The sequence below is a fragment of the Clinocottus analis genome, unplaced genomic scaffold (assembly GCF_023055335.1).
Source record: "Clinocottus analis isolate CAN_PGR_092001 unplaced genomic scaffold, fCliAna1.0.p SCAF_65, whole genome shotgun sequence".
In the NCBI taxonomy this organism is placed as follows: Eukaryota; Metazoa; Chordata; class Actinopteri; order Perciformes; family Cottidae; genus Clinocottus; species Clinocottus analis.
This window is the reverse complement of record NW_027176224.1, coordinates 196,244-217,500: the sequence shown is the minus strand read 5'-3', so window position 1 is coordinate 217,500 and position 21,257 is coordinate 196,244. Positions and strand designations below refer to the sequence as shown.

The 21,257-nt window shown below is 46.8% G+C and overlaps 2 protein-coding genes across 5 annotated transcripts in view; one reads left to right on the top strand and one right to left on the bottom strand.

Annotated features, from left to right (window-relative positions):
• The window catches only part of slc44a1b (solute carrier family 44 member 1b), a 17,923-nt gene extending 5,547 nt beyond the window's left edge, over window positions 1–12,376 (bottom strand). Inside the window, exons 1-15 of one of the 2 annotated variants that reach the window (XM_068604219.1) lie at window positions 11,998–12,376; window positions 9,287–9,376; window positions 8,198–8,340; window positions 7,463–7,599; window positions 6,732–6,825; window positions 5,765–5,934; window positions 5,593–5,682; window positions 5,355–5,521; window positions 3,873–4,059; window positions 3,134–3,302; window positions 2,866–3,022; window positions 2,398–2,481; window positions 2,178–2,315; window positions 1,768–2,004; window positions 1,235–1,333 (exon numbers count right to left, since the gene is read on the bottom strand). In XM_068604219.1, the coding sequence (XP_068460320.1) occupies window positions 1,235–1,333; window positions 1,768–2,004; window positions 2,178–2,315; window positions 2,398–2,481; window positions 2,866–3,022; window positions 3,134–3,302; window positions 3,873–4,059; window positions 5,355–5,521; window positions 5,593–5,682; window positions 5,765–5,934; window positions 6,732–6,825; window positions 7,463–7,599; window positions 8,198–8,340; window positions 9,287–9,376; window positions 11,998–12,054 (2,019 nt within the window). In that variant the 5' untranslated portion in view covers window positions 12,055–12,376. Of the gene's footprint in view, window positions 1–1,234; window positions 1,334–1,767; window positions 2,005–2,177; window positions 2,316–2,397; window positions 2,482–2,865; window positions 3,023–3,133; window positions 3,303–3,872; window positions 4,060–5,354; window positions 5,522–5,592; window positions 5,683–5,764; window positions 5,935–6,731; window positions 6,826–7,462; window positions 7,600–8,197; window positions 8,341–9,286; window positions 9,377–9,820; window positions 9,899–11,997 lie in introns of those variants that run through there. The other variant, XM_068604220.1, reaches the window with a different exon arrangement.
• Window positions 12,377–13,823: 1,447 nt separating this feature from the next.
• Window positions 13,824–21,257, top strand: part of abca1b (ATP-binding cassette, sub-family A (ABC1), member 1B) — a 28,053-nt gene continuing 20,619 nt past the window's right edge. For 2 of the 3 annotated variants that reach the window (XM_068604196.1, XM_068604195.1), the window contains exons 1-3: window positions 15,574–15,662; window positions 17,455–17,596; window positions 18,331–18,449. In XM_068604196.1, coding sequence (XP_068460297.1) covers window positions 17,475–17,596; window positions 18,331–18,449 — 241 coding nt within the window. In that variant the 5' untranslated portion in view covers window positions 15,574–15,662; window positions 17,455–17,474. Of the gene's footprint in view, window positions 13,858–14,545; window positions 14,654–15,568; window positions 15,663–17,454; window positions 17,597–18,330; window positions 18,450–21,257 lie in introns of those variants that run through there. The other variant, XM_068604197.1, reaches the window with a different exon arrangement.

The window sequence follows — 21,257 nt, the reverse complement described above, 5'->3', positions numbered from 1 at the left end:
AGGTTCCTACAGGTTCCTAAAGGTCCCTACAGGTCCCTACAGGTTCCTAAAGGTCCCTACAGGTTCCTACAAGTTTCTACAGGTTCCTGAAGGTTCCTACAGGTAATTCTGGTGGAGAAATAATGAGTCGAATTTAAACATCCAGGTTTTTAATTTCAAACTGTAAACTCGTGACCTGAGCTCAGGAAAGGATTTAGGACCCAGCAGACATCTTCCTGATCTTTCTGAAACTGAAATCCAACATATTTGATATCTGAGGCGTTCTGTGATATCGTAATGAAGCACATTCAGAAACATAACGTCCTGAGTTATCTGATTACGGCCTTAAAGGCACTGTGGTGAGTAAATAAGACAGAATAGTCCAAAAAGCTGCAAAATAACTTAAAACATAAAAAAACATTGAAAATATAAAAATAAAAAAATGTATAAAAATATATTATAAACAAAGTCAATGAATGTTGAAGATGTTAAGAAGCAGCTGGGATGATGTTATGATGGTGAGGAGGAGAAGTCAGCATGCGTTAGTTCTCATCCAATCAGCATACAGGACAGTGGACGTCTGTTGGCACGTGTGAGTTAGCGTGCAGCCGGTAGCACGTGTCAGTTAGTGGGTATCCGTTAGCACGTGTCAGCTTACATTGGTGAACACGTGTCAGTTACCAGGTATCCGTTAGCACGTGTCAGTTAGAAGGTGTTCGTTAGCACGCGTCAGTTAGCATGCAACCATTAGCATGTGTCAGTTCGCAGGTATCCGTTAGCACGTGTCAGTTAGCAGGTATCCGTTAACACGCGTCAGTTAGCATGCATCCATTAGCATGTGTCAATTAGCATGCATCCATCAGCACATGACAGTTAGCATGCATCTGTTAGCACATGTCAGTAGGCATGCATCTGTTAGCACATGTCCCGTGAACACGTGTTAGCTTGCGGCGGTGACGGTGGATGGTTTGCGGCTGGAGGTGGAGGGGGCGGGACTTGGCGCTTGCAGCAGGCTGACAAACAGGAAGAGGGTGGAGGTGGGCAGGTAGATGCAGAGGAAGAGGACGACGTCTTCGCTGAGACAGAGGACGAAGTCGCTCTGCTCCGTCAGCACCCAGTCCACAAGCACCCCCACCAGCAGGTAGTACACCTGGAACTCCTGAAGCTCCTCCCATTCCCCTCCGTCCCCCTCCAGCTCCACTTCCTCTGACAACAAGCTTGTTTGCTTGGCCACGCCCCCTCCGATGTCACTCACCATGGGCTTCATCTCCGCCCCTTCCGACACCGCCTCCTTCACTCGGTTCCGCCCACGTTCCACTGCCCGCTCCAACCGCCGGCTGCTCTCCACGAACTCCTGCAGGGGCGGGGCCACAAAAGAAGGGTTGGGGAGGTGTGTGTGTGTGTGTGTGTGTGTGGGGTAGGGGGGGTGTAATGTACGAATCAGAAGGACAAACGAAACAAACATACTCCCACAATCCTTAGCGTCGAGGCTAAAGAGTTTTCATGCGTTTCCATTCAGGACCCTTTTACACAAGTCCTAATCTAGGTTCTTCCACCTAGGTCCTCAGCTAAGTCCTTCGCTAAGTACTTGCTACCTACATCCCATCCTTGCTACCTACATCCCATCCTTGCTAACTATGTCTCGTCGTCATCTCCTGCATCCTATCCTTGGATCAAACCGAAAAGTCTGAAAGTCGGGAATAAACAGGAAGTGTGTCTCTGATATTAATATAGTTATTAATATTGTTGTTGTTGTTAATAACATCGGGTGAGTAAACACGCTCTCACCATCAGAGCTTTGTCCATGAAGAACTCCTTCCCCGGAGTGCCGTCGTTGTACTTGGTATCGATGGCGAAGCAGAGGAAGAGGACGTCCACCACGATCTCAAAGATGGACAGGAAGCAGTGAGCCACCAGGAAGGAGAAGAGACACACGATGATCAGCGGCAGCAGCCACTCGGCATAATCCCGCTGGTAGTTCAGGAGGAGGACGCCGGCGAACGCCGTCGACGTCACGATCAGAATCTAAGGAAACATTCGGAGTCAGCAGCTGCGAGGGCCTAAATTACGAATTTTCACTTGTAAACGTCAAAGAAACAGGAAAGAACAACAAGTCTAAAGATGGCGATCGGCCATCTCATCATTATTATTAGTTAGGACTTTAACCACTTGGATCCAGTCAGATCCGTCCAGCTCACCTTCCCCAGGAAGAGCACGAAGTCTCCGACGGCATTGATTGTGGCGACGCGCAGAGCGTTCTCCACCAGGATCACGAAGGCGTCGCGTGCAGACGTGCAGAAACTGGTGCTGTTGATGGCCGTGGCTGCATATGCATTCTGGGAAAATGAAACCACGGGTGAGGCGTTCGAAATAGAAGCAAGAAGAAGAGTTAGAGGAGATGAGCGGCGTGCTCGATACCTGATTGAGATAGTTGAGGCACTTCTCCAAACACCACAGGCAGCAGATGCACGTTTTCAGCAGGCAGCGAGCACACGCGTTCTCCTGAGACACAACACGACACGGTCACATGATCTGTGATACACATATGTTCAACTTGTGTACCTGTCCTTTGAGCTGCTTGTTAATAAAGTTGTGTACCTGTCCTTTGAGCTGCTTGTTAATAAAGTTGTGTACCTGTCCTTTGAGCTGCTTGTTAATAAAGTTGTGTACCTGTCCTTTGAGCTGCTTGTTAATAAAGTTGTGTACCTGTCCTTTGAGCTGCTTGTTAATAAAGTTGTGTACCTGTCCTTTGAGCTGCTTGTTAATAAAGTTGTGTACCTGTCCTTTGAGCTGCTTGTTAATAAAGTTGTGTACCTGTCCTTTGAGCTGCTTGTTAATAAAGTTGTGTACCTGTCCTTTGAGCTGCTTGTTAATAAAGTTGTGTACCTTTCCTTTGAGCTGGTTGTGGATGTACATGAGGATGAGTCGGGGGATCTTGACCAGGGTGATGATGAAGGCCCCCTTAGCGACCGTTCCCAGGTGATACCTGACCAGCCTCAGGACGGACGACAGGATCGGGGTCACCGGGAGCCGGTTCTTGTCCCTGAAATATTAAGTCCATTAATCTGGGTCTCGGCTCAGATATCCTGACGTGCCGCAGTCCAAAGCTGACAAACTCCAGCAGGTGTGGACTCACCTGGTGAAGTGGACTCACCTGGTGAAGTAGTAGGTGACCACGGCTCCGGCCACAGTCATCTGCTGGCAGGCCAGGATGAACTCTGTGATCCAGACCAAACCCACCGCATGGTACCAGGTCAGGTACTGCAGAGGACCCGTCAGTCTGAACTCTGTCAGACCCGTCTCCTCGTTCTGGACTGGGTTCCCTGCAGAACCACACACACATAGCCCCATATCACACTGCACTACAGTTCCCATGATGCTTTGGGGGAAGTCGAGCTGCAACGATTAAATCAATCAGATGAAGACCAAACAACTGATCAAGGAAATTATCGGCAGATTAATCTCAGGTCTATAGTTAGAGCTGGTTCAGGTCTATAGTTAGAGCTGGTTCAGGTCTATAGTTAGAGCTGGTTCAGGTCTATAGTTAGGGCTGGTTCAGGTCTATAGTTAGAGCTGGTTCAGGTCTATAGTTAGAGCTGGTTCAGGTCTATAGTTAGAGCTGGTTCAGGTCTATAGTTAGAGCTGGTTCAGGTCTATAGTTAGAGCTGGTTCAGGTCTATAGTTAGAGCTAGTTCAGGTCTATAGTTAGGGCTGGTTCAGGTCTATAGTTAGAGCTGGTTCAGGTCTATAGTTAGAGCTGGTTCAGGTCTATAGTTAGAGCTGGTTCAGGTCTATAGTGAGAGCTGGTTCAGGTCTATAGTGAGAGCTGGTTCAGGTCTACAGTTAGAGCTGGTTCAGGTCTACAGCTACAGCATGGGAAGGGTGGAACTGACCGCTGGTTCCCAGGAAGAGCAGGACCAGGATCCAGTAAATCCAGAAGAGCAAGAGGGCGAGGAAGGTGACGAAGGGCTGCAGGGTGAGCAGCGGCAGGTGGATGAAGACCTTTCCCGCCACGTGGAACAGAGCGATGGTCAGAGCCACTCGCTTCCTCATGAACAGCATCAACAGCAGCAGGATGATCTGCAACACAGAGAACCCTCACCCTGTCATCCGCTGCCTGATCGACTTCTTATGAACCTCACCGTGTCTCTGTCTTATGAACACATGGACCTCAGCTTCTGTTCAGCATGAACACATGAACCCCATTGTGTCGCTTACTTATGAACACATGCACCTGTGTTTCTTTCAGATGAACACATGAACCTGTGTTTCTTTCTTATGAGCACAAGAACCTCTAAGTCTTTCTTATGAACACATGAACCTCTGTGTCTCTGTATTATTATCATATGGACCTCAACTTCTCTTCAGCATGAACACATGAACCTGTGTTTCTTTCATATGAACACATGAATCTCTAAGTCTTTCTTATGAACACATGGACCTCAGTTTCTCTTCAGTATGAACACATGAACCTCACCATGTCTCTTTCTTATGAACACATGAACTTCAGTGTCTCTTTCTTATGAACACATGAACCTATGTGTCTCTTCAGTATGAACACATGAACCTCACCCTGTCTCTTCAGTATGAACACATGAATCTGTGTTTCTTTCATATGAACACATGAATCTCTAAGTCTTTCTTATGAACACATGGACCTCAGTTTCTCATCAGTATGAACACATGAACCTCACCATGTCTCTTGTTTATGAACACATGAACTTCAGTGTCTCTTTCTTATGAACACATGAACCTCTGTGTCTCTTCAGTATGAACACATGAACCTCACCCTGTCTCTTCAGTATGAACACATGAGCCTCGCCGTGTCTCTTATGAACACATGAGCCTCACCCTGTCTTTCTTATGAACACATGAGCCTCGCCCTGTCTCTTCTTATGTACACATGAGCCTCACCCTGTTTTTTCAATATGAACACATGAACCTCACCGTATCTCTTCCTTATTAACACATGAGCCTCGCCCTGTCTCTTCAATATGAACACATGAACCTCACCCTTTCTCTCCAGTATTAACACATGAGCCTGACCCTGTCTCTTCAATATGAACACATGAACCTCACCCTGTATCTTCAGTATGAACACATGAACCTCACTATGTCTCTTCAGTATGAACACATGAACCTCACTATGTCGCTTCAGTATGAACACATGAACCTCACTATGTCTCTTCAGTATGAACACATGAACCTCACTATGTCTCTTCAGTATGAACACATGAACCTCACTATGTCTCTTCCTTCTAAACACATGAACCTCACCCTGTCTCTTCAATATGAACACATGAACCTCACCCTGTCTCTTCAATATGAACACATGAACCTCACTATGTCTCTTCAGTATGAACACGTGAACCTACGGTGAAGACGGTGGCAGCGCCGGCGTAGACCAGCAGAGCCTGTCTCCGGTCTCTGCTGGTCTCCGGGTCCGGGTCCGGGTCCTGGTCCTGGTCCGGGTCCTCCTTGGTGCTGGAGTCCCCGTACAGCCGGTGGTCGATGTAGAGCCACCAGAGCACGCTGGTCCCCGCTGAGCCAGAGCAACAACAACCGTCAGCTTGTTGGACAGGAAACAGAAAGAACAACAGGAAGTGACCTCACCGAGGGATCCGAGGACGACCAGCGCGGTGAGGATCCAAACGAGGACGGCCGAGATGTACCGAATGATCACCATGAGGACCATCGAGAGGACTGATGGAGAGGAGAGGTCAGAGGTCACAGAGCCAGAAGGCACCGAGGTCGCAGAACGTAATCATGACGGCGAGGTTCTCACCCAGAGCCAGAAAACACAGGCCGATGATGATCTCCTTGCTGGCGGCGACGCCGGCGATCAGCCGGTGGAGAACGCTGTTGTCACCGACGAACGTCACGACCGCCTCCGCAAACTTGGCATAGCAGGAAATATCCACCGGAGTGCAGCGATTAAACACCGGCAACGGCTTACTGAGGGCGACACAGAGGTATGGAGGCCATTACCGCGACAAAAACGAGACAAGAAAAAAAAAAGCGTCCAAAAAAAAAAAAAGAGTTTAAATTATGAGATAAAAATTGTTAGCATTGCTTTAATGTAGCTGCTGCTGTTTCTCAAAGGGGGCGACCGCTACCACAGACTGCACACAGCCCTGAAAACAGGAAGTGGTGTCATCACAGTGCTGCTAACGCTAACGCAGTGTGTTTAAAGTAACACACATGCTGTAATTGTGAAGAGTTGTCCTCTGTCGTTTAGACGCTTTGTGGTGGAAAGTGTGTTAGCACGATAGCATTTAGCTAGAGAATGAAGAACAGAAGCGAGTCTCAAGCATATTGTCGCCCCCCTCAGTCAGGAAAGAGATGTTATCTTGCTCATTGTGTGTTTATTCAGGACAGAACACAAGCTGCTGTGGGCCGCACTTCATTCCTAACAGGCCAACACTTTGTTTTACTGTGATTGAAATTGAATTGATTTAGATTCTTTAGGTCTTAATCTTTCCAAAAAATGTGTCTCATTAGTATGTGAGTTGTTGTTAAGGTCCTGAACCATAAGGTTTGAAAAACTCTGGGACTACTGGTGGCGTCATCTTTTGGGGAATCTGGCTCATTTCATGCTGGATGTTCATAGTTATGATCACAAGTGTTAGAGCTCATTTGGGATTATTACGCATACATTAACACGGGGAACAAGAGGTACAGGAGGCTTCTCTGAGACTCAGAAACCGGCTTGAGACCAGTGAGAGGCGTGTCATGTGGAACCGTGGACGTACCTGGGTGGAACAGGAAGTTTGGGACATTTCGAGACCCTCTCAGGTAGACTGGGATATTTATGACCCGCCATGTCATAAGAACACAACTCTGAACCTGAACCAGAAAACACACAGAGGGAGAGGTCATCTTTATCTTCATCATCGTCATCATCAATCTTTAGCTGCAGAAATTGCTTTGACTGAACCCGGGACAGAGACTCACTAAGACCTGGTTCCTGTGTGGTTCACTAAGACCTGGTTCCTGTGTGGTTCACTAAGACCTGGTTCCTGTGTGGTTCACTAAGACCTGGTTCCTATGTGGTTCTGGGACAGAGACTTCATTGAAGAAACTCTCTGGAGGACAAACGGAGACGAGTGGCACCAACGACACAGACGTCTTAATGCTGCCTTTGTGTGTGTGTGTGTGTGTGTGTGTGTGTGTGTGTGTGTGTACTGTACTCGGGTGGTGACATCACCTCTCTGTTAACATGTCTTGGTGCACCACAGGGAACAGAACCCGGTCCTCTACTGTTCACACCAGCATGTGGTGCAGGAGTATTATGGGATGGATTCTCAGTCCGGTTTATCACAGCAACACAAACGTTAAACTGACCACTGGTTATAAAGTTTAAATGTTTTATAAACTGACACATATTTACAGTATATATTCAAACTCTGAATAGGATAAGCGATCATCTTTTATGGATTATAGACTGCATTTCCCATCAGCCCCAGCGGCGTGAAGACCTCACCGTTGATCATGGCGAACCTCTTCAGGTCCTGGTAGGTCTTCAGCTCCTCGGTGGGACACAGAGACACACACAGAGCCGTGGACCGGATCTTCCTCTGGACGATGTCCACGTTACAGGGGTCCAGGAAGAAGACGAACCTGCAGGACAGAGCACAGGAAGTCGCTGCAGGGCCTTCAAAATAAGAGCTCCTCTCATCATCAGTGTTCACAACTCAAATATATCCTCATCAAATATGTAGTTATATCATATCAATTATGATCAGACAAGTGAACCATGAGTCCTCTGGTTCTCCAGACCTCGGGACATTGAGGGCCCCAGAGGGTCTAGAGTTTAGGGGCATTGAGGGACCCAGAGGGTCTAGACTTTAGGGGCATTGAGGGCCCCAGAGGGCCGGTTGGTGATCCAGGCTTCATGTCTGGAGAACCAGCAGAATGTCTGAATGTGAACGTGGGAGAGAAACTAAACAAAGAGTCTCCAGTGAAAAACCTCCTACAGCCAGAACGGTGATCAGCTGTATGCTAATGAGGTCACCTGACGTCACTTGAGGTCACCTGTACCGATCTTTTTTCTCCTCTCTCAAAATCTAACAGAGTTCTCTCACTTAAATCATCTGTTATGTAAACGGTTTGGATGAACTTAAAGCACAGCAGAGTACACCTAAAGTACAACAATACGACACGTAAAGTACCACAGTAGTACATTAAAGTAGAAGTACATGCGGACATGTAAACCTACTTCCTGTCTGTGTGGTCGAGGCCGCTCAGGTGCACGCCTTCGATCCGCTCGTTGCGTGTCCCACACGTGTTGCCGTAGCTGTCGTATCCGAAGACGAGGCGAGCGGCGCCGCCGGTGACGATGGTGAAGCTGCAGATGCTGCCCTGCAGGACACAGAGCGGGAGTGGGGACACTGGTTTACCACCAGTTCAACCATCAACACCAGAGCGGTAGTGGATTATTATTATAGTGATGTGATCCATATGTGCATCACCAGCGCTTTGAGTGGATGGAACACAAGTACACGGACCACTGAAACACCTAGACCACTTCTCACCTGGACCACTGAAACACCTGGACCACTGAAACACCTAGACCACTTCTCACCTGGACCACTGAAACACCTAGACCACTTCTCACCTGGACCACTGAAACACCTGGACCACCGAAACACCTGGACCACTGAAACACCTGGACTACTGCCTCACCTGGACCACTGAAACACCTGGACCACTGAAACACCTAGACCACTTCTCACCTGGACCACTGTCTCACCTGGACCACTGAAACACCTAGACCACTGAAACACCTGGACCACTGAAACACCTGGACCACTGAAACACCTGGACCTTTGAAACACCTGGACCTTTGAAACACCTAGACCACTGTCTCACCTGGACCACTGTCTCACTGGTTCACTTAATAATTAACACAATACAGTAGTTAATATTTCATAATTGATTGATTTATAAAATGTCAGGCATGTTAATTTGTAATATTATTAACATGCAGTTTACTGAGAAAGGAAACAGGAAGTCTTCATTAATGGAACAATTATTGATTCTCCCCATGTTTCATATTTTTGTGAGAAGCAGCAAATATCTGATCATGTCACAAATACATAGACTGTATATACATGTGAGTATACATACATATGATTTTATATATATATATATATATATATATATATATATATATATATATATATATATATATATATATATATAGATAGATAGATAGATAGATAGATAGATAGGAGTATATACATATACATAGGAGTACTGTATATATATATAAATAGGAATATGTATAATACATAAATATAAATACCATGCCCACGCAGAACACGGTGAAGAGCAGGAACCAGGGCAGGTCGGTGCAGCTACGGTCCTCCAGCGGTCTCCATTCTCTCTTAGTCCTCTGAAACACACGTGACATGACATAACGTGACATGACATGACATGACATTACACAGTACAGTACATGTTATTGCATTACACACGACACATTACACATGACATGACACCGGGAGCAGGACCGGGTCTGCAGGACCGGGCGAGTCGGGTCCGCCCCCGGGCCCGGTTTTCATCACTAATCAGAGCGGGGAGGTGAGCGGCAGCAGGCCGGTACCCGCCCCGGTAATGGACCGGCAGCAACGGGGGAGGTGAGCAGCAGCAGGCCGGTACGCGCCCCGGTAACCCGCCCTAATGGGATTACAGCTCCTGGCTCTAATCCCAGCTCGGCCCTCGCTGCTCCCCGGGACCGGTTTCCCTTTCACGGTGACGAGATAAACACGCACCGGTGCTTCGCTGAAGGGCACCGGGGGGGATGGAGCCGGGCCGGGCCGAGCCGGGCCGTTCTTACCTCCACGCTCCCGCAGCATCCCATCGCAGTCAGGGTGGACGTGCCCGGAGCCCCCGGAGCCTCACGGAGCCTCACGGAGCCGCAGCTCAGCAGCAGCGGGGTCTGGAGCCCGACAGGCGGGGAAGACGCGCGCAGCTCCGTGCGCTCTGCTGCATGCACGCTCTGCGCGGCGGCGCGCTCCAGGAGGCCGAACCCGGCGCGGAGACGGTCCCGACGGTCAGGTTGCGCGGTCCGGTCCGCTGGGCATGCTACTCTCCGGTTATCGTACCGAGCGGGGATTAGCAGCCGAGGATTTGTCCGCCTCACTTCCTGGTGGGCAGTCAGGTGCGGCGGCCATTCATCTCATTGCGCATGCGCAATTCGTGCCCGTGCCGGAGCGGAGAAGCTGAACAACAAACCGTTTGACCAGCGGAGCTGCAGGTGCAGTACCGGGCGTGACCACTGAGTGGACCCGAACGGTGGCGTGGCGCTGTTTCCATGATTTATAACCTTTAGAGTTTGTAGTTTTATTATGTTTCTTTTTTTCCATTTACTTTTTTTTGAAGGTATATTTGTGTCTTTTTTACTTGAGCAAATTTCTTGTTCGTAAGTAAATTTCAAAACAATTGCTCTCTAAAAAAAAAAAAAAAAAGCTAAAAAAAAAACGCTCTCCAAAAAAAAAAAACGCTCTAAAAAAAAATGCTCTCAAAACAAAAATTTGCTCCAAAGAAAATTGCTCTCAACAAAAAATTGCTCTCAAAAAAAACCAACCTGCGCTCTCAATCTAAAAAGTTAAAAGTTGAGTTGTGGCGTGGTGGGCGGGGCCTGCGCTGCTGAAGGAGTTTCTATTGGTGGGCTCACTGCGCTCTCGGCTCACTCACACACTGACAGGAGGTTACGTGAGGACACTGAGGTAAGATGACATCATATTGCTCTGTTGTCAACATGTAGCAGCACTTGTCTTTGTTTTCCTGTTGTTGGTGACAACATGTCTCTTTTGTTAAACAACATGGAGGCTACTGTTGACATGCAGCCCCACTTTCTGCCTGATGCATGACTACGTTAGCTAAGGTTAGCTACGCACGTTGGATTGAGAGCGCAGAGGTTTTTTTCAGAATGCAGGTTGTTCTTTTTTCTGAGCAAATTTTTTTTTTTAGAGCAATTTTTTAGTTTTAAGAGCAAATTTTAGGCATTTATAACAATCGGCTTAAATAATGAAAATCTATATTTTAATACAATATAAAATTATTCATGAAAACGTTTTTATTTACAAGTTGAATCATATCTCCACTTCCTCTCCTTACATGTAGTCAGATGCTGCGAGCTGCCAGCTTAAGCCACTAGGGGGCAGTAGTCAAAGAGGTGACACCACTAGAGGGCAGAGTGGTGCCACCACTAGAGGGCAGTAGTCTGAGAGGTGCCACCACAAGAGGGCAATAGTCAGAGAGGTGCCACCATTAGAGGGCACAGTGGTGCCACCACTAGAGGGCAGTAGTCTGAGAGGTGCCACCACTAGAGGGCAGAGTGGTGCCACCACTAGGAAGTAGTAGTAGAAGAGGTGCCACCACTAGAGGGCAGAGTGGTGCCACCACTAGGAAGTAGTAGTAGGAGAGGTGCCACAACTAGAGGGCAGAGTGGTGCCACCACAAGGGGGCAGTAGTCAGAGAGGTGCCACCACTAGGAAGTAGTAGCAGGAGAGGTGCCACCACGAGAGGGCAGAGTGGTGCCAACACTAGAGGGCAGTAGTAGAAGAGGTGCCACCACTAAGGGCAGTAGTATAAGAGGTGCCACCAGTTTTTTTTAAAATTTGCTTTTTTATTTTGTTTTATTTTGGAATTTTTAAATTAACATTCTGAAGTCTCAATGAGATCAGCATGTTACAGCTACACAAACAATACACAAACAGTTATAGAGTACATTAAATGTCACATAATATTATTTAAATTACAATAAGTCATTGTAGTTTTTAAACTACGACCTCTGTATTACTTATTTTTTCTTTACATAGATGATGTCATCAGTTTCAGAAAAATACTTCTGTTTCGTATTGTTACTTGTACTGCAGTATTTTTACATCGTTAAACTGCAGTATTTGTACATTGTTGTACTGCTACTTTTAAAGACCAGAAACAAACTTTATCTTCTCTTCTTTTAAACACCAGTGAACCCAGTAGACTGTCTCCAGACTCTGTATTTACCTTTATCCTGAAATGAGGCTGCTGCTGAGAGCTCCAGGAGAGATGCCTCGGGTCCATAGTCCTACAGAGTCCTGCAGAGTTCTGAAGACTCCTACGGAGTCCTGAAGAGTCCTACAGAGTCCTACAGAGTCATACAGAGTCCTGGAGAGTCATACAGAGTCCTGGAGAGTCCTTAAGAGTCCTACAGAGTCCTGGAGAATCCTGGAGAGTCCTACAGAGTCCTGAAGAGTCCCGCAGAGTCCTACAGAGTCCTTAAGAGTCCTACAGAGTCTTACAGAGTCCTGAACAGTCTTACAGAGTCCTGGAGAGTCCTACAGCGTCCTACAGAGTCCTACAGAGTCCGTTAGGGTCCTGTAGAGTCCTGGTGTTCCTCTCAGACTGAGGACAGCAGCGAGACTGGTCTGGTCCGCCTGCAGAGAGGACAGAGAGCTTTTGTCTTATTGTTTACTGTTGTACCAGGCTGTGTGTGTGAGTGTGTGAGTATATGTTTATAGTTATATATATATATATATATATATATATATATATATATATATATATATATATATATATATATATTATGTATATAAATATATTTATAAATATATTTCTATGTGTGCAGGACAGCGTCTGTCTCATTGCATCACTAATGGAGAAGCTCAGAATCAGGGATTTTAAAATCAAAGTCTGTTAGTAGATTTACTTTGTAAACAAATGTTGTTGATGTTGGCGAGTTATAAATATTTATGTTGAATATTGTTAAAGTTCTCCTACAATCGAGATGAACATGTTCTACCTTATATCCTGCTGACTGTTGCTAGAACCTTAATAAAGTCAAGAACAATAAATAATAAACACAAAGTGACACAATGTGTCATCTGTTCCTTCAGAGGGTGCAGTGCTGTGTTCGTCCACTAGTGGTCAGTCCATCACAACAGCAGAGAGTACTGATGTTCTGCATGTTCTGCATGTTCTGTACGGAGAACAGTGTGACATAGCTGATATGAAGTCAGATGTGACGCACTGAGACGGACCAAGACTTTCATGATGAAAACACACAGAACCTTCACAGACACACAGAACCTTTATACAGACACATAGAACCCTCACACAGACACACAGAACCTACACATAGAACCCTCACAGAGACACAGAACCTTCACACAGACACATAGAACCTTCACACAGACACACAACCTTCACACAGACACACAGAACCTTCACACAGACACACAGAACCCTCACAGAACCTTCACACAGACACACAGAACCTTAAAACAGACACACAGAACCCTCACACAGACACACAGAACCTTAAAACAGACACACAGAACCCTCACACAGACACACAGAACCTTAAAACAGACACACAGAACCCTCACACAGACACACAGAACCCTCACACAGACACATAGAACCTTCACACAGACACACAGAACCTTAACAGACACACAGAACCCTCACACAGACACTCAGAACCCTCACACAGACACTCAGAACCCTCACACAGACACACAGAACCGTCACACAGACACATAGAACCCTCACACAGAACCTTAACAGACACACAGAACCCTCACACAGAACCTTAACACAGACACCTAGAACCTTCACTTTTATCATCACAATGCTGACACACAACTATTCCTAAGAGTTATTCCACATCTGTTCACCACACTCATTCTAAATGTGTGCAGGGTTCGTTTTATTTTGAAGTCACGCGGCGGAAGTGGCGCGATTTTATTTTGAAAGGACGGCTGTGAAGCGGCGGGCTGGATGCCGCTCGTGATTCCCGTGAGTTGTGTCCTGCAGCTGCAGCTCATGAGGATCAGATGCTGCTGAGTGGAGGCGGAGGAGGACCCCGAACGCAACACCGACACGGTATTTACCCGGAACGCTCTTGACGCACCTCGCTGCTCTTTGACGGACTTTATGTTCGCTTCACTAACTTTCTGCCCGCGGGTTGAGTCCGGTTCAGTGGAACCAGACCGGTTTGAGTCCCGTTCAGTGGAACCAGACCGGTTTGAGTTTGGTTCAGTGGAACCAGACTGGTTTGAGTCCCGTTCAATGGAGCCAGACCGGTTTGAGTCCCGTTCAGTGGAGAAAGACCGGTTTGAGTCCCGTTCAGTGGAGTCAGACCGGTTTGAGTTTGGTTCAGAGGAACCAGACCGGTTTGAGTCCGGTTCAGTGGCGCCAGACCGGTTTGAGTCCCGTTCAGTGGAACCAAACCAGGTTGAGTCCGGTTCTCAGAGTGTTTGATCTGGATGTAAAGTTACAACATGTTTCATGAGAAGACACAAAATGTTTCAAATATAAGTAAAACTATATATATATATATATATATATATATATATATATATATATATATATATATATATATATAATTATCAACATTATATGTGGAGAGAAGAACACAATACAATATGTATATCATGTATATGTGTGTATAGTTCCTGTGTTGCAGTGCGTGTCCCTCCCTCAGCGCGAGGGGGAGGAGCCTGGTATCTGCATGACCTCTGACCCCGGTACCTTTGAGCCGTGTGCTGGCTCATCCTGTGTTTTAATGCAGATCAGCGAGTCCTCGTGGAGACGGAGCCGTGAGACGTGAGACATGTCTGTCTCCACCCAGCTGGGCCTGTTGCTGTGGAAGAACTTCACCTACAGACGCCGGCAGACGGTCAGTGTCTCCTGCTGCTGCTGCTGCTGCTGTTGTTGTTGTTGTTGTTGTTGTTGTTGTTGTCTCCTGCTAATGTCTCTTGTTGCTGTCACTACTTGTTGTCTCCGGTTGTTGTTGTGTCCTGTTGTTTCTGATTATTGTCTCTGGTTGTAATCTCATCTTTTTGTCTCCTGTTGTTGTTGTTTCCTGCTGTTGTCTCCTGTTAGAGGTTATTATTATTATTATTATTATTATTATTATTATAACAATAACAATAATAATAATAAGTAGAAATACAATTGAGGACACTCGTACTAATACATACAACTCATATCCAATATCTGTGAAAATACACCTTAATATTTCCCAGTGGAGAAGAATCATTTCAGCTAATGTCATTTCTCTAAAGGGAGAGTAGAAGTACTCTAGTACTGCAGTACACGGAGTACAACAAGGTACTGCAGTACACGGAGTAAAACAAGGTACTGCACTACACAGAGTACAACAAGGTAATGCAGTACAGTACACAGAGTACAACAAGGTACTGCAGTACAGTACACGGAGTACAACAAGGTACTGCAGTACAGTACACGGAGTACAACAAGGTACTGCAGTACAGTACACGGAGTACAACAAGGTACTGCAGTACAGTACACAGAGTACAACAAGGTACTGCAGTACAGGGAGTACCACAAGGTACTCTGTTCTTATTTTTGGTGAAAGACACTGTCGTCATGAAGGAGGTCAAAGGTCACGGCCTCCTGATAACAGCTGAGGCATCATGGGAGATTTCTGATCTGATTGTGTTCCTGTTGAGTCGACTCATCATTAAATATGAAGTGTGTGTGTGTGTGTGTGTGTGTGTGTGTGTGTGTGTGTGTGTGTGTGTGTGTGTGTGTGTGTGTGTGTGTGTGTGTGTGTGTGTGTGTGTCTCAGCTCCAGCTCCTGGTGGAGATCATCTGGCCCCTCCTCATCTTCTTCATCCTCATCGCTGTGCGGGTGAACTATCCTCCATACGAGCAGCATGAGTGTGAGTTCACTTCAATCATGAATTCACAGGGCCATTGATGATGAAGACAAAGATGATATTTCTCATATGTCATGCATTGTATTTCTCACACACACACACACACACACACACACACACACACACACACACACACACACACACACACACACACACACACACACACACAGGGGCCTGCAGCAGGATACCTGAGCACTGACTCAGCAGACGTGTTGCAACTCGTCTCTTTGAAGCCCGAGAGGGAACTCTCTTCAGGCTTCAGGTAGTCCTGGAACCCAAAGTCCAGGTTCAGGTTCAGGTCCAGGAGTAGTTCACCACTTTCAACCCGGCTCCAAGGTCTCACAGCCCGGCTCCATAGACCCACCAGAGACCACCAGAGATCCACCAGAGACCACCAGAGATCCACCAGAGACCACCAGAGATCCACCAGAGACTACCATGGACCCACCAGAGACTACCATGGACCCACCAGAGACTACCATGGACCCCCCAGAGACCACCACGGACCCCCCAGAGACCACCACGGACCCCCCAGAGACCACCACGGACCCACCAGAGACCACCACGGACCCACCAGAGACCACCATGGACTCACCATGGACCCACCAGAGACCACCATGGACCCACCAGAGACCACCATGGACCCACCAGAGACCACCATGGACCCACCAGAGACCACCATGGACCCACCTGAGACCACCATGGACCCACCAGAGACCACCATGGACCCACCTGAGACCACCATGGACCCACCTGAGACCACCATGGACCCACCTGAGACCACCATGGACCCACCTGAGACCACCATGGACCCACCAGAGACCACCATGGACCCACCAGAGACCAGGCTGCCACATGCAGAAGGTCTTTATGGTCAGGTCACTCCGGTTCAGGTGTGACTCATCCAGGCTGACAACACTCACATCAGCTCCTGTAACAGTGCCGCCTATGCTCACCTTCCTCACCTTCCTCACCTTCCTCACCTTCCTCACCTTCCTCACCTTCCTCACCTCCAGGTTCCAGGTGTTCCTCTCCCTCTAACCTCTGACCTCCCTTCAGCTGAAGCCTTCACACAGCACAGTGTGTAATGCATGATCATGTGAGGCCCGACGTCTTGTGAAATGGTGAGGATGTCGTTATTTAGTTTAGGGAACCAACAACCTTTTGAGGAACAAAGGGTTAGAGCCCAACGTTCGGACTGCAGGCAACACGCAGCTCCTTCTACAAACTCAGGGTAGTCCCTCGAGTTACACCATCATTAGGGGCGGAGTTTGTTGGGCCGATGGTCTCTGATTGGTCAAACACGGGAGTTCAAATGGTGACTCACTCGTTCACCGGTTCACTCATTCATTCACTCACATGTTCACTCACTCATGAGTTCACTCATTAATTAACTCATTTATTCACTTGTTCATTCAAACAAGTAAAGTATATGTATTGGTTGTGGTCCTAAAGGAGTAAAGTATGTGTATTGATCGTGGTCTTGAAGGAATAAAGTATGCGTATTGATCGTGGCCTGTGAGGTGAACAGCAGTTATCTCCTGTTGATTAGAGCCGTCTGATAGCGTCTTGTCTTAGGGTGAAGGTCGTCCAGCCTGCAGCTGATAACCAGCCTCAGTTTTCTTCCTGCCAGGCGTCCAATGAACCGGTGGACCGGTCCTTCCAACGCAGCAGGGAGATAAACGTGTCTTCGTATCGTCTTCCATCACACGTGTGCTCGTATGCTACTTGTAATGTTCTTGAGACCTTTTACTTTGGTAAAAGTATCGCTTCCTGTCTCCCTTTCTGTCTGAAGGTCATTTTCCCAACAAGGCGATGCCGTCGGCCGGCACGCTGCCGTGGCTCCAGGGCATCCTCTGCAACGCCAACAACCCGTGCTTCAGGAGCCCGACGCCGGGCGAGTCCCCGGGCGTCGTCGGCAACTTCAACGACTCCATGTAACACTTTTGAAGGCTTTTATTCTGAAAATATGGTCCGATCTTTCGCCTGAAGACTGAAAGCTGATTTTATCTTGAATTCATTCGGGCCGAGCACTGACGTAATCAGAGCGGAGGACCTATTGAAATGCAAACGTTTATCTATTCTTTGTAACATTTCTCTTCTATCAGTGGGGAAGAGAGGCGCTGATTACGGTGTCAGAAAAAAGTTTTAAAAAATCAGCTCGCTAGCGCCCCCTTTAGTTGTAAAACACCACGCTTTTCACCAACTGTGACCGATTCACTTGAAATTTTGCACGCATGTCTGGGTGGAACTGCTCTACAAAAAACAGATTGAGACCCTTAAGCTCCGCCTATGTAGATTTACCGCCATTTTGAATTTTGTGAAAAACACTTTATTTCCAACTCCTCCTAAACGCCGGGTCCGATTCTTACAAAACTTTCAGTGGATCAATATTGATTCAATGTGATCAAATCTTACTTTCAACTTTCTTGATATCTCATTGCGTCTAGAAGATATGAACCAAATAACTTCTTAGAGGCTTGACCTAGTACATTAATACATGTAACTTCCAAATCACTTGGCCGATCCTCACAAACTTTGTCCCTTAACGTACCCACATTCTTTCATAATATTTAATTAGTTGTTATTGTTCTTTGTGTTCAAACAAAGTGTTTTCTTTAGTTTCCTGTTCGTGTGAATCTTAATCTGAAAAGTGATTTTGTGTTTTTAGAATTTCTCGTCTGTTTTCGGACGCCAAGAAGATTCTTCTGTACAGTCAGAACGATAGAAACCTGGATGGATTCAAGGAGCTCGCGCTGGCTCTCAAGGCGCTGCAGAAGAGCCGATCAGGTAGGAACCAGAACCAGAACCAGAACCAGAACCAGGTAGAGAAGATGACAAAGATGTGAACCCCTCAGGCGCAATTTTATGTCCCAGCATGCCCCATTCAGACAATTTTTTTTATAACCGAACGACAGTTTCTTGACTGAAGCTCCTTCCTAACAGGACAAGACTTTGTTTTATTGTGATTGTTGTTCAGGTTCTGATTCTTTAGGTCCTAATCTTTCCATAAAGGTCTTATTGACGCTCCAGGAGGCTTTTTGGAGAATCTGGCTCACATCATGCTGGATGTTCATAGTTATGATTAAAATATCTTTTAAAAGGGATTTTTTCGCAGATATACATTTTTTTTCCTAAGACTTTGCTGAACAAATACATACAAATCAACACAAGTATTGTGATTAATTTGGGGTTCCTACGACGACTCACACAGGAAAAAGGAGACAACATTGGTTCCACAGTTTAACGGGTTCATGAAGTATTTATATTTCATTCATCGTACTCCTGAACATGTGAAACACAGATCATTTAATGTGTAACGGGTTAAATCCTGAAGTTGGTTCAGTCGGGACATTGAAGCTCGGCAGCGGCTCTGTGGCCGTCCCCCTTCAGGTGCTGGATTCTTCAGGCTCATTGAACAAAAAGAATTTCCCTCCTTTGTGTGTTAATGAGCAGTTTTTTTCTCTCTGCGGGGGAACGTTTCTGTTCTCTACCTGCTCCGACCTGCCGGCTCGCCCCCGCCTCCCTCCGGGAGCTTTATTCCCTCTAATCACGTCTGATCACGCGAGGACAGGAAGTGGAGCGCGTGTAAAACCTTCTCAGGTGAGCTCACCTGGTCAAAGTTCTGTTAAAAGAAAACCTCGAGCCGTTGGAGTGGAAGCGTCGAGGTCTAAACGGACCAGAACCAGAGACCTCGGCGTGGCCTCCCGTCCCGCTGAGCATCAGAGTTCAGACGTGTCGCTCTGGATGAAAACGGAGAGTTTGTTCAGCTGCAGTTTGTTCCTCGTGCAGAAGGTCAGGAAGGTCAGATAGTTCTGACCCGTTCATACGCAGACATTCAAGAGAGCCTACGAGGAACAGCTGAACCAGAAGAGAAGGAATCAGCCGTTGTTCAACATAAGGGAAGATTAACTTTAATAGGAACAGAAGAGTTTCACAATAAAAGCAGCTGAGACGAGCTTGGAATGACCTTCATCAAAAGCTCTTCTTCAGACTTCACAGGAGAAACAATTAGTCAGCCAGCACTAGTTTAGTCCTGGTGCTAATCCTTATGTTAATCCTGGTGTTAGTCCTCATGTTAATCCTGGTGCTAATCCTTATGTTAATCCTAGTGTTAGTCCTCATGTTAATCCTGGTGTTAGTCCTCATGTTAATCCTTATGTTAATCCTTAGTCCTCGTCTTTTAATTAGTTTAAGTCCTGGTGTTAGTCCTTATGTGGACCCTTATAGTCCTGATTTTACTCATGGTGTTAATCCTGGTGTGAGTCTTTATGTTAGTCCTGGTGTTAGCCCTGGTGTTTTTATTGAATTTATTCCTGGTGTTATTCCTGGTGTTATTCCCGGTGTTAGTCCTGGTGTTAAAACCTGGTTTTGATCCTGGTTTTAATCCTGGTGTTAGTCTGGTTTAAACTTTAGGACAATGTCCTGAAGGCTTTATACTGACGTCTGATTGGCTGAGAGTTGAGTAAATGATCTGCGGGTGTTTGTGATTGAATCAGACGGTTTCTCTGTTGGAGCTCTCACAGGAAACTGTTCCCAATTTGAGCAATCACATCACTCAGACAGCTCCACATTCAATTCACTTCACTTCAGACTACTCACCTAGAGGGCACTACAGTCTGTACTCATATGACCCTCACACCCTCTGACCTTTAACCCTCACACCCTCTGACCTTTAACCCTCACACCCTCTGACCTTTAACCCTCACACCCTCTGACCTTTAACCCTCACACCCTCTGACCTTTAACCCTCACACCCTCTGACCTTTAACCCTCACACCCTCTGACCTTTGGCCCTCACATCCTCTGACCTTTGGCCTCTATCAAGATGGACAGAAGTACAATAGATGTCATGTGACCACCAGAAGTACAATAGATGTCATGTGACCACCAGAAGTACAATAGATGTCATGTGACCACCAGAAGTACAATAGATGTCATGTGACCACCAGAAGTACAATAGATGTCATGTGACCACCAGAAGTACAATAGATGTCATGTGACCACCAGAAGTACAATAGATGTCATGTGACCAGAAGGACATAGTGATGGTGAAACCTCTGACCCGTCATCTGGTGTTCTAGATGAACATGATATGAACGCAGTCATCGTTAGATTCATTTAGACATTTGGACTGAGGTTTGTCTTCCTCACACCTACCTGTTAAAACCTGCAGAAGAAGAAAAGACAGAAACCTAAATAACCAAAGTGATGCTGCTTTCTTCCTCTGAGCTCCACCTGAGTGGAAAGTTTGTCCTGCAGACGTGTGACAACATGCAGCTGCATCACCTGCTCATTTACATACTGGTACGCCCCCAGGGAAGCCAAGTATGGTCATCACATCCCTCAACAATCCTGTAGCCGTCGGTCTCACCTGTAGACTCCAGCGTCGGTCTCACCTGTAGCCTCAGACGTCAGTCTCACCTGTAGCCTTAAACGTCAGTCTCACCTGTAGCCTCAAACGTCGGTCTCACCTGTAGCCTCAGACGTCAGTCTCACCTGTAGCCTTAAACGTCAGTCTCACCTGTAGCCTCCAGCGTCGGTCTCACCTGTAGCCTCAGACGTCAGTCTCACCTGTAGCCTTAAACGTCAGTCTCA